Raw genomic sequence first — 13,890 nt, 5'->3', positions numbered from 1 at the left:
CGAGTTTGAAAATTTAAAAAAAAAAACTTGCCTGAAGGGCCAGCTCTTTCCTCCAAAATGTAAAAATTATATTTCGGGTTATTTTCTAATGTAGAATAACATACATATTCTTGCCTAATCTAGATTGTAATTAGGTAAACTCATGTAATTTGTCACTTGACAAATTTTCGTACTCAATTTTCTGAAAAATTCAATTTTTATTCGTTAAATTCGTCAAAATCTCGTTATTATTCTGAACTATAGAATCTCTTTGACTATACACGCACCGAATTTTATAAGTGTATGTGAAATCCAATAAATTGTAACAGAACAAAAAGTATTTTTTTTTTTTTAGCCGGAAAACTTTCAGTAAAACTTTTCTTTGAGAAATTTCGGTTCTACAATTTCATTTCAAAACTTTTTAATACGAAATATATAATGTTTATATTACACGAAAATATACGGCGGTTAATATGATCTTTATACAATTTGAAAACTCACCAGATTTAGGTAAGAGGAAATTCTTTATGTAGAACATATTTTTATCATTTATTATGCGAAATAATTACTTATTCCCAAGTACTTTATGACTTGCATTATTCATCAGTAACTTACAGACTTTGTATTTGGTTAATTTTGTTTACTCGTAGCTATAAATTACTTTTAAATATCATTCTTAAACATTCTTAAACATATTAACCTGAATACCAAGAATAAAAATAAAAAGAGGGATAATGATATAATATTGTTGTCAAATATTATGTTTCAGAAATTTAATTATCGTATGGTGAATTTTTTAAAATTAATGCTATAATTGATTTACTTTGGCCGAAAGATATTTGTTAATTTCATCACTTCGTCGCCAAAATCATTATTTTTTTACTTCACTGTTAAAGAAGGACACATGCATTAACTTTATTTTTCAGTTAGTAATCATTAAACAATAAGAAATTATAATTATACTTTGAATGTATTTTGAATGTTCAATTATATTATACTTTAAATGTTTTGTACATTTTTACGTAAATGCATTGCGTCCACGTAAAATTTTCCATGAATGCATAAAAAAGAATTACGCAACTTGGTAATCATTTTCAAACCTGCTATCAGCGATACCAATTGCTTTTTCTAAACACAGGCTTCAGAATTATTTATTATTGTACTCGTTACAAATTATTAACATGTGATAACAAATGCAAATTTAAAGATAAACTGGAAAAAAAGTAAAAAAAAAGATGGTATCGAGCCGGTTTCCCATTTAAACTGACAATACTTACTCTTAAAACGGATTTTACTTTTAAAAAACGCGTCTCGTGCATAGTTTCTTTTCTAAGTCATCAACTCCCATTTTATTTTAATTAGATTCGCACACTAATAATTTACGATGAGTGCAGCAATAAAAGTAATTCCGTCGATTGCAAAGTTTAATTGCTGTTACTCAATTTTTGCCAACAGAAAAACAATAGAGTTGCTGAAATTCACAGACATAAGTTCACAGACTTAATATTATTGATAGACTGTGGATATATTTATGCATTTCAATATTTTCGTAAACATAACTGAACAATTGCAATAGAAATACTCGTTTCATTCGCTAAATAAAATTATAAAATGTACTTTACTTTTAATATTCCATACGTTCTCCATTATTATATATATTTTTATACCCTTAAGTTTTCTAAAACTGCATAAAAATCTGCAATCTAATTATCAGTAATAATGAAGTAAAACAATGATGTCGTTTGCTTCAAGAAGGGCGAACGTATGAAAAAGATCTTGCTGACTAATTTCCTTAAACGTGGAAAACTTATCAATACGAATTCTGATAAAATTTCCGCCATGTTATTTAAAAAATGCGGACTGTCTCTAGTGAGATTATGCTTTTGCATATTCGACATCACATTGTTGTTGGAACTGTACAAATATTGGAACAATTTCACTAGAAAGTTTTTTAACCCATCAATTCTAAAGTTCTGATCGTGCTTCAAGTGACTACCATTTATTTTTGCATTCTAAAAAAATGGTTATTATCGCAGCGATTTGAAAGTGATAGCGAATTAAAGAATGGCTAATCAATGCCATGTTTTCGTGACTTTCTCTGAGATAAAAAAAGCTGTTAATATGATGTCAAAAATGTATAGTCCAAGTCTATAAGCAACTATGTAAAAAGATTTATACACATAAATATAATATAACATAAAATATATATAATATAGTATAACAATATGTAATATAATATAATAATATAATAATAATATATAATATAATAATAATATAATAATATAATAATAATATATAATAATAATATATAATATAATAATAATATATAATATAAAATTGTATGTATGTATATACATATTTTGTAGCTAAAATAAATCATTTATATCTTTTACTTTAAAACACGAACTAATAATTACTAAATATAAATTACTAATAATTTATCAATGCGATTATTATACAATTGTAAAGTTTTTTGAACATAATTAAAGAAACGAAACCTAAATAGAAATTTATTTAATTTAGTAGACATTGTAATAAATATTTATTTATTTTATACTTTGCATATTTATTTATTTTAAGTACTTTTTATCATATTGGGCATTTTTGCATTCCCAGATTTACTATATCTATATTTATTTATCCCAGATTTACTATATCTATTTATTCCCAGATTTACTACATACTATATTCATTTATTTTATACTTTGCATATTTATTTATTTTAAGTACTTTTTATCATATTGGGCATTTTTACATTCCCAGATTTACTATATTTAAAAACCATACTTTAAATACTTAAAAATCTGGAAATTCATTCGTCAAAGTTGCAAACAATTAATTAATTCCCTCATTGAACGATGAGTTTCCCATTGAAAATAATAAATAAATATATTATATACATAATATAATATAAATATTATATATAATAATATATATATTATTATATTATATATTATATTTTACTATTATAATATCATTACAATAATATATATATTATTTATAAATATATTATAAATATACAATAAAAAATTTCTTTTATGGCTGAAATAAATCATTCACATTTTTTACGCTTCTTTCTATATTTTTAAATGGATCTTACTTTGAAACACAAATATTTTATCTAAACCATCAAAAAATTAATTACTTGCACCCTCCCCCCAATGTTTAAAAATCTAGAATCATTCGTCAAAGTTGCAAACAATTAATTAATTCCCTCATTGAACGATGAGTTTCCCATTGAAAATAATAAATAAATATATTATATACATAATATTTATATAATATAAATATTATATATAATAATATATATATTATTATATTATATATTATATTACATTATTATAATATTATTACAATAATATATATTATTTATAAATATATTATAAATATACAATAAAAAATTTCTTTTATGGCTGAAATAAATCATTCACATCTTTTACGCTTTTTTCTATATGGACTTTGAAACACAAATACTTTCTCTAAACCATTAAATTACTTTGAAACACAAATACTTTCTCTAAACCATCAAAAAATTAATTAGTTCCCCCCTCCCCCCACATTGAAATTATAAAATCTACACATATGTACACACCAACGTACCTCGTTCAACATTCTAACGATATTATACCAATATGTATGATACGTATGTATACACGGCACAAAAAAGCAGCCCGCAAAGAACGGTGAAGCGTGAAAGATTCAGAGGAACCGACAAATATCGAACGCTGGCCAACGAACTTTTAACCGTGTCATCCGTATTGATTATCGAATTTTGTTCAGCTGACTTCGCCGTGAAATATTAACCGTTCGTCGTGGTCGGTAAGTTTGGCAAAGTTTCGCGCGGATTCATCGATCGGATTCGTTTTCCGATTCGGCCGAGACGGCGCGAGCTGCCGAGCCGTGTTTTCACGCCGCGTCCCGTCAAATTCTTTGCACGATCGCAACGTTAGCAACGTCTCACCTCGATCGTCCTCCCTTCACGCTCCTTAATCAGTCGTCGAACCCAAGCAAAGCTGCTTTCACGGCAGCTTAAACCGTCAACGAAAGTTCGCAGTTCCATTGGATATTTTCAAGGAAACATTTTAACGCTCGCCGCGTCTGTTGTCAATCCCCATTCTTCTTCTCGTTCGCACTTCATCGCAAGTGGCGGCGACGGCGGCGGCGTCGCCATTGATGGGAACTTCCCCGACAGCTTTCGGCTGGGAAATTGAATTTCAGATGTGCAAGCAAAATTGCAACGAATATCCGCATTCCCGCCGTATCCGGCCCGAAACTTTCCATTCTGCGTCTGCCTTTTCTGCCGCGCCACACCGACCGAATCGATGATCGGTGCTCTCGGACGAGCAAACCTATCTCGCGATCATTCGCCGAATTATGAATATGGCGCCACTATTGTGAGATTCGATTAACTAAGCATTTAACGGCTCGCGGCCGTTATTGCTTAGTTAATCGGGAATATTAATTTCACTGGCCACTTTGATGTTCAGCCGTTATCAGATCGATTCAATTCGACCCAAAGCGGCCAAACATCCACGTAATGCCGAACTTATTTGATGCTGCCGAAGATAATTATCGCTGATCGCTTCAATTTTTCATGTTGAACGAAAAATGTTTCATAGCTGTGTGTATTTGGATCTGAAGCTGTTCAATATTGTACGAAACGTTGCGAAAGAAATTCACAGGGAAATCAATTTCTCACTGTCTATGGCGAGTTTTAAAAAAGTGAAAAGATTTTGAAAGAAGAGAAGGTAAGTTAAACCGATAAATGAAACTTTGAGACACGCGAGATTTTTTTTAAGCTCTTTTTGAAAGAATCTATGCAGTTTCTTTCTCTACCAGCATTTTGTTTCCACATTTACCCTCGTTTCAATATTCATTGTTCGAGAAACGAAAATAACTGTTGAACGAGTGTAAACTTTTTGATACATTTCAGCAAGAATTATGGCCTTCACGTGACTTTGGCGACATCCGAAATAAAAAAAAGATTAAAATGATTCTCATGTAATTGGTTATAGCAAACAATGAAATAAGAAAAAAGAAGAATAAACTTGATTATCAATTTTGGAATCTTATACGAATTAAAAATAATAATAAAAGGAAGAATTTATTCTTATATATATATAAATATATAAATTTTATATATATATAATATAAATTCTATAATATAAATAATTATATATATATATATATATATAAATTCTTCCTTTTATTATTTTTTTTAATTTGTATAAGATTCTAAAATTGATAATCAAATTTTACCTTATTCTTCTTTTTTCTTATTTTATTATTTTCTATAACCAATATATATATATATATTGTATGATATCATGTGCATCAAAAATATCGACGAAAAAGTCAAATGAATTTTAAAATATTATAGAAACTACTTTTATATAATTTACAATAACAAAATGCACGTAAAAATAGTTCTACTGTGTTCTTAACTGTTGTCTTATACTTTTTAAACAATTGTACTGACTAATTGTCATATATTAATATGTGATTATAATATATATATATATATATGATAATACATACAAGCTAAATCAGGGAACAATGGCCCACTTTTCATAAAAGAATTATTACATCTTAAATGTAATCAATATCCAAAAAAGAAATATGCATTTGTGAAAGTAGATATATATAAATTTATAATGTTGCAAGCAGAAGATTAGAAAATATAAAAAATATATTTTGAGTAATTTTTAGTTTATTATTGTCTCGTTCATAATAAACATATTTCTCGATTTGTTCTAAGTTGAAAGATCTGTTCCAACAGTTGAAAATATAAGTTAATTTTAGTTTTTTTTTTTACTTCATTCACTTTCTGATTTTCGGATACTGGCAATGAGATCTGGATGACGTTTTCAAAACATATTTAGTCGATCATTTCCAGTTAATCCTCTTTCTTTATTAAATTTATGATTTATCCCCAAGTCTTCAACCAAATTAAATATCACAGATTTTATACATTCACGTGTTGACGAACGTCTAGTTTTTGTTCATGCCAGTCAGGGAATCGTTAGTTCACTAGTATCGAAGTAGAAACGCGTCATTCACATTCTTAGATGAAGAATATGGAAAACTTCTAAAACTTTATCTTGAGAAGTTGTTCCTTTTTTTTTATACAACGAAAGATGAGGCAGATATTTGGACGTATAATTCCAATTGTATCCCAAATGCTTGATTAGTCCTCTCGAAATATTTAATCATCACATTTCGCACGATATCCGAAAGATATGCACGAATGCGTGTAATTTAACAAATCCTGCCAATAAATTAATTAAAACTTTGAAACGTTGATTTCACTCGCGTCGTGAAATATCGAATTACACGATATCTGGCGTCCGGTAGTTTTTAACGTCCGATCTTGAATTTTCGACGGATACATTTTCGTCGAACAAAGCGTTCAAAGTTCTCACACACGATGAACTTAACCACGCCGCGTAGTACGTAGTCGTTACCGCAACTCGTAATTATATCCAACTCGGACACGGACCACGAAGTGGAAGTTTTCTCTGACGGTTCCTGCGTTCTCTATTCTCTCTTCGAGTGTGATCACCCTGTAGATCAATGGCCGGAGACACGGAGAGCTGGTTGGTCAGTTCCACAAAAACGGACGCTGAACCGAAGTTGAATAACGATTCACCTTCGCCGCTGTCGGCGATAATCATCCCTAAGTGCTATGCGCCCGGATAGTTATTAACGTTTTAACAGAAGCGGCCACCCGTGTCGCCAGTAATCGATTTAAGCTATCTTTCCGGGGTTAATTTCATCGGGAGGAACATCAAAAGTCGATCGTTGGTGATGTAATAGCGCGACAGATTATATCAGGAAACCTCTGTCCCTGTGAACGCACACGGCCGATGGATTTTGGCTCGATGGAGGCCAAAGAGGCGTTAGGAATGTCATCGATCAACTTTATCGCTTTTAGTTGCTCCTCCCGGTTCCAGCTCTTTTCCCCTTTTCCTCGACATAATCGATTAATGACGACACGTGGACACGAAACATTGTCTCCCCAGTGGATTGAACGCCCCTCGTTTTCTTTCACGTTCCTCCTTCGAAATTCAACTCCCCTTCTCGCGAGAACGATTTCTCGAACGAAAGGTGAAAGAGATCGGTAACAATGAAAATCCAACGTGGGTGAAAGAGAATCCACAGAGGAATTCCCGGCAGTGGCAACAAAGAACAGTCGAAAGACTCTGACAAAGGAATTAACACGACTTCTCAAAACGTCGTGGTCCCTTCTCGGTGTCGGCAGAGGAAAAGGAAACGTTGAGACGAAAGAAAATGCGAAGGTAAGTCTGGATTTCGGTTAGCTGGCTGCTTCACTGCCGGCTGGATGGGATCGACCCTGGCTAACCGACTGACTCTGGCTGACTCGGCTGGCCTTGGCTCCGAGTAATTAAGCGTATCTGCAGGAAGGAGAGCAAGCCCAAAGTTCACTTCCTCTCCCCCTTTCTTATACATATACCAACGGCACGATTATCCTCTCTCTCTCTCTCTCTCTCTTTCTCTTTCTCCACTTCGTCCTCATCCACGATTCTCCAGTCGGTAGATTCGTCTCGACTCAGCTATCGGCGAATCCATCGGATAACATTCACGCGGCGCAGTGACAAAGACGGGTATGGCTAGGAAACGAAGGAACGTGAAGGGACGGGTGGATAGGTACGAGATGAGGCGGTGAGGTTAGGAAGCAGCGTTAGGAGGAGGCCTGGGTGAAAGGATAATGGATTCCGAAACTAAATGAAACGCGAGCGCCCAACTCCGCGTCCGCGGCTAATCTCGAAACTTCGTTAAATGGCCGTAATTGCATCCTGCAACGACCCGCTTTCCCTTGTCTTCCTTCTTATACCGCCTCCGCACCCTCTTCGAGGGTGGCATTCCCGCCGTTGCACAATCTTCCCGGTGACATCTCGCCCCCTGCCCACGGCTTTCTCTTTCTCTTTCTCTTTCTCTTTCCCTCTTCATCCATCTGTTTCTTTCCTCGCCACCCATGAATCACCCGAACGTCTAGAAAACTCGCCCGATCGGTAGATACATCCACTTTGCACGAGTTCGACGGCGAGCCTTGGCGCGGGGAATGAAGTGGGGGGCGAGAAGTTCGATACAATTTGGCAGAAGTACGATTGCCAAGGCTCTTTAAATGCAGATGGTGGCAAGGCGACGAGAACGTGTCTCCGTGAGCGTGTCTCTATCGAAGACGAATCTCGTGGAAATTAAACGACGATATAGTCGTTATGTATTATGTACAATTACGTCGCGCGCAATTCCCCAGCGTTCTTGTTTGCAATATCATTTGAGGGGAGATCCGACTTCGCCGAAGGTAAGTAAAAGTTTGTAAGTGACTTTTTCTTATAAATAGTGATGTTCAACTTGTTCGGCGTATTTGAAATTTTTTTCGAGTGAAAATATTACAAATATAACGAAATTATTCATATGCTAGTTTGAAAGAACTGTTTCTGGAATATTTGAAGCAAAGTGTTTCTATCGATTCGTGAGCATTGGTGCAAGAGAAACCTGTTTTATCAACAAAAATCGACTGTTTGTGAATAATTAAATAATCGATTTATAGGAAAAATGGTACGCTACATTTTAAAAATTACATTTTCACTTGGGGGAGTCGATGGAATTTTTTACTTTAGATGTTTCAGTCCTTCTAATATTTCGACTTTAAAAGAATTAAAATACAAAATTCCTTCCTTTTCTAATATTTCGACTTTAAAAGAATTAAAATATAAAATTGAATATTATTGAATAATTATCTATGAAAATAATTCACAAAGTTTTACCTATTTTTAGAGGTCTCAAAATGATCTTTCCTAAAACTTCAGCAATATTCGTGGATATTTTGTTGATATAACAAAATAAGATCAAACATATTTGTCAATATAAAATATAGCAATTGGCATCGAATTGTAAAATTCACAGTTTTCTACAAGTTACTGTATAAAATCTACGTGAACTCCTGGAGAAAGTCAGCAAAGTTCGTAAATAAATTTTTAAAACTCGCAAAGTCTGCAAGTTCTTAATAAATTTAATGTCTCTCTTTTTTAAACATTCTTGTGAAAAGTTTAAAAGAAGTCAATATCAATTCAGAAATTTCTGTTTTATCGAGAATTATATTTTTCTATTCTATAAACTGCGGATGTTCGTATTTTTTAGAATGAGATTTAAAAAAAACAGAAGCTCGATAGGAAATTATTTCCTTGGGTTATTTCATAAATTTTTCACGTACATTATGTACAATTTCACACGTTAGAATTTTCCTACAATCACGTGCAACTAAAACTCTTTGCTCTATCGATTATTACGTCAACTGCGTGGCATCCGATCCTTAATTCAAAAATAAGATTACGATACGTCGATCGCTATTGAGCAGAAAATACCAGACTTGAACAATAATTGTGTTCTTCACGTTCTTCTTGGCAATAAGGCTACTACGTCCAAGTTAAATTCTTCGGGATGAAATTAAATTTTTCAGTGATTGCTGCTTCCAGGTATACACTTACGATGGAAGTAAGCTGCGATCAAGTTAATTGTTGAGTTAATCGAAAGGCTGAGAATCGTAGTGATGTAAGCCATATCTTACAATGTTTTTTCGTAAAATTATATGTACTTATTGCTTTCTTAGTCAAAGTGCTAGAGTGAAATTTTTCAGTAACAAATAAAGTTACGACAACAGTCGGCCTTCAACATTTGGCAAAACATTATTAAACCACTATGATTCTCAGCTATTCAGTATATTGTTAACAAACTGTTGCTTTTCTCTGTCAAACTGTAGTAATATTTGAAATATATTTCAATGGTACATCTCCCCCATTTCGATAATCTTCAAATACACATATTGTCAGTAAACTACGGATTTTTTATGCGCATGTAGAAAATTTAAAAATGCAAAATTGCACGCAACGCACATAACATGAAAAAAAAATCAGTAAGATATCCAGGATACACGGCTTTCCGTAATATCTGGTAAAAAAATTTTTTTACCAAGGTTCCATCGTTTTTATTATATTCCTCGAACTATGAATTTGCATAAAAATCCGCGGCCAAGTTATTAGAATCGTAGTTTCGAATAACTTTTTCCTATTCTATAGCTACCCGCAGTTTTCAAATTATACGTAAAAATATTTTTATTACTACGTTATTTAGAATATATTTCTATTAGCTTGAATTGAATTTATGTCTACGTTTATTTGTACATATGCATAACTGGAAATATTTGTTTACGTACATTAACGTATAATTAGTTACTAATATCAATATCTTGAGTAATCAATCGTACATAATCACCAAAGTTGATCTCAGTTTCAGAGACGTACGAATGCAAGTATGAACAAATATAACTATGTCCATCTCAAATATCTCAGCTGTTTTTAAGGACATGGAAAAATTTTGTTAACGAAAGTTCATTCAGTATAAAAAGGATCATAATACGGCGTTAAATCATAATTTTTCTTTCTAAGTTAATATGTTTTCTGGCGTATTAATCGATGCAGCTCGACATTTTCTATAAAAAAAATATTAAACTTTGTATGTTGAGAAACTATTGCTATTAGGAAATTTTTAGATGTAATATTAAAAAATACAATGCTAAGGCTGCCATATTTGTATTATTAATGAAACAAAATTTTGCTGTATACATTATATTATATTTTATATATATATATTTTCTTTATTAATGAACGAAAATTGTTCTCGACGTAACTTAAACTAGTTGAAAACACGAATTGGATTGAAAAATTATATTTTTTTTAATATCATTTTCTAATGTATTTCTTTAAAGTTATTGGTATTTTTACGTAGGAAACGTGTATTTTTTTTTTTTTTTTTTTTTTTTTTTCTTTTTTCGAATATGTAGAACATTGAACAATGTTGCAACAAGACGCGAATTAGGTATCAGTGATGCANTTTTTTTTTTCTTTTTTTTTCTTTATTCCATCACATAGCTCATGAAAAAATACATTCAAATATATTCATGATATAACCTTCAAATAACCTTTCACTTTAAAATTTTTAAATTAATGTGAGACTTGTATTGAGCGAGATTTTAATAAATTTCTCAATAAACTTCCTTTGTTTCTCAAAAATTTAGTGTAATTTTTGTCCAACCGTTTTGCGTACCGTAAGTATCAATTATCCTATTACTTACAATTCCGGATTATTGATATTGAAAATGATATTTTTAAAAAATTTAATTGTAATATTTTTTAAATATTTTTAAAATATTAAGAAATATATTTTCTAATATTTTAAAAATTTTTTAAATAATATTTAATATTTTAATAATATTTTAGTAATATAATACTTTAATATTTTAATAATATAATATTTTAATAGTACTTTTAAAATATTAAATAATAATATAATAATTTAATATTTTAATAATATTTTTAAAATATTAAAAAATATATATTTTAATAATATAATATTTCAATATTTTAATAGTATTTTTAAAATATTAAATAATAATATCATAATTTAATATTTTTATAATAATTTTAAAATATTAAAAAATATATTTTTTAATAATATTTTTTTAAAAAATAGTTCTTCCATCCAATTCGTGTCTTCAACCAGTTTAAATTACGTTGAGAACGATTTTCGTACAATCATTAATAGAGAAAATATTCAAATGGCAATAGAATAGGCTGTAGTAGACCCTAACACCCTATACTAGACGTAATGCTATTTCTCAGAAATCAAAATAATAACGTCAAAGCTAATAAAATTAAAAAGAACCGATTGTTCAACAATTGTGTATTCTATTATTGCGATTCTTTTAGAATATTCTAGAATACTCTAGGAAACAATTTAGTGCTTCTGTCGACATCTAATAATGACAGATAACTCAAATCTTAAAAAGCATTTTTCTCAAAATAAAATTTCCAAAATTGATAGAAATACCTGAAAGATTGTTGAATCAATTTGAATAAAAATTTGAAGTAACAGTCTCCAGATTATTATCTAACGCTTGAGGAAGTAAAATTTTGATTCATGCACTTTTCACAAATTTGGAAGGAAGGAGTTATTGGAGAAAATTTACGACGAAAGTTACATGCTCGAATTCAAATAATCGTCGTCTTTTCAAAAATTATTTTAAAAATTGGCTTCGACGAGTACTAGTATGAATTAACGTAAAATTAAAAATAAGATGTACATGTTATTTGTTGAATGAGATATAATTTTATCTTCATAAAATTCTTGAATTTTCCTTATAACCGTTCAAAGTTATGTAACCACTTAACTTAAATTCGATTTAAACCAGTTCAAATTATAAATCAAATCGAGATCTGAATCTAAAATACAATACATATTGTAAAGAATATAATATTTTTATACATATTTTAAACTGAAGATGAAAAAGAAGACAGTTACTCAGGGATGTATTTCAAGATCGTTGAAATCAGTGAGATGTGCCCGTTTGTAAATAATTTTTTATTTTCTTGCCTCAAAATTGTGTAGAGGTTTTAAAAAAGAAAGGAAGTGCTTCGAAACGACGGTGCTTTGAAAAATGTTTCGTAATTCAAAAGCTATGAATTTTACGATTTATCCATATTTATTCAAATTATTCGACGTATATAATAACAATGAAATACAACAACTATTTAGAAATAAGATGCTTGTTTTTATAATCTAAATGCTTTCTCGTATAAAAATTCAAACTTGTAACATAAAACTAAATGTCGAATATCGAATCAAACCCAAACCATACTGATTTTCTTAAACTTGCATCTTACCTCCTAAGAAAAAAGGAAGAAACGTGCCCACAGTAACCGAATCATGTCAAACAAATAACTATATTTTATCTTTCACTGGCAACAATATTCAACGCGGCGAATTCTATGAATTAACACTAGAACTTAACCGACGACTAAAATACAATATTTGTAGCTAAAGAAATTGAAGTGAAAGTTACAAGAAAAAGAAAAAAAAAAATTAACAATACAAGGAAGAACACAAGCTTCTATTAACATATTTTATTAATAAAAATCACTCGAGTGTTTGAAAATACACTGTCGTAAATGTACAAAATTTCCATAGAGAAATTATAAATTGGTCATTTGTTTAGGACTAGTTTGGCAGTTCTCATAGCTACGAATTCCCGACTCTCCCGGTGTCGAGCACTGATTTCAAAGCACCGGCATTTCCCGCAGAGAATCAATCAAGTGGTGTCGATCGGGATTCGAAAAAGGCGGGGCAATTACGTGGTATTACCAGGGGAACCGGCGTCACCCTTTTCCCCACTGGAAAAGAGGAAACGATCTAAGAACGATTCAACCTTGAGTCTTGACAATTATATGAAAGCACGTCACAAAGTGAGTGGCCACTTGAGCGTGGCCTCGTGAACGACGAACCCCGGACGACGATTCTCGAAGGCGTGTAATTCGATTAGCATTACGACGTACTTGTTCTGCCGTCAGGTAACAGCGTGTCGAGTGCATTCAGGGGGTACGCCGAGCAGGTGATATTACTGTAGCGCCAGAATTCTCGTGCAGACAGTTCCAACATCTCCCGAAAGACCTCTGCGCGACCCAGCTGGCAGGCGAGCGTCAATGGGGTCAGTCCAGCGGCATTCACGATCCCATTGCGAGCAGGAAGCTTCGGATGACGGAGAGCATACCCGAACATGTCCTGCGTTATACAGCCGTGCTATTGTACTCGATTTAGCGGAAATCTCTTTCGATGGTCGAGGAATAGACCAGTCCTCTATGCGGTCTCTTGTTTAAGAGGGCGTTCGTTTGCATTGGCCCAGAAATATCGATTTTTTTTTCTCTTTCTTTCTTTTCTATTTTTCTTTCCCTTTTTTTTTTTTTACGTAAGTATGTAGTTACATTGTAATATTATCCCGATGAAATGCAAATAAATACTGTGAGGAAACTTTGGTGATATTAACAAAGTTGGATT

The 13,890-nt window shown here is 31.7% G+C and overlaps 1 protein-coding gene across 1 annotated transcript in view; it reads right to left on the bottom strand.

Annotated features, from left to right (window-relative positions):
* LOC122530087 (transient receptor potential cation channel subfamily V member 4) overlaps nt 1–13,890 on the bottom strand; it is a 104,087-nt gene that overhangs the window by 85,910 nt on the left and 4,287 nt on the right. The window contains exon 2 of the mRNA XM_043656746.1: nt 13,392–13,617. Within this exon, the coding sequence (XP_043512681.1) occupies nt 13,392–13,617 (226 nt within the window). The remainder of the gene's footprint in view (nt 1–13,391; nt 13,618–13,890) is intronic.

Source organism: Frieseomelitta varia, unplaced genomic scaffold (assembly GCF_011392965.1).
Source record: "Frieseomelitta varia isolate USP_RPSP 00005682 unplaced genomic scaffold, Fvar_1.2 scaffold_326, whole genome shotgun sequence".
NCBI lineage: Eukaryota > Metazoa > Arthropoda > Insecta > Hymenoptera > Apidae > Frieseomelitta > Frieseomelitta varia.
Note: the sequence above shows the minus strand (reverse complement) of the source record. Positions and strands in the feature narration are given on the sequence as shown.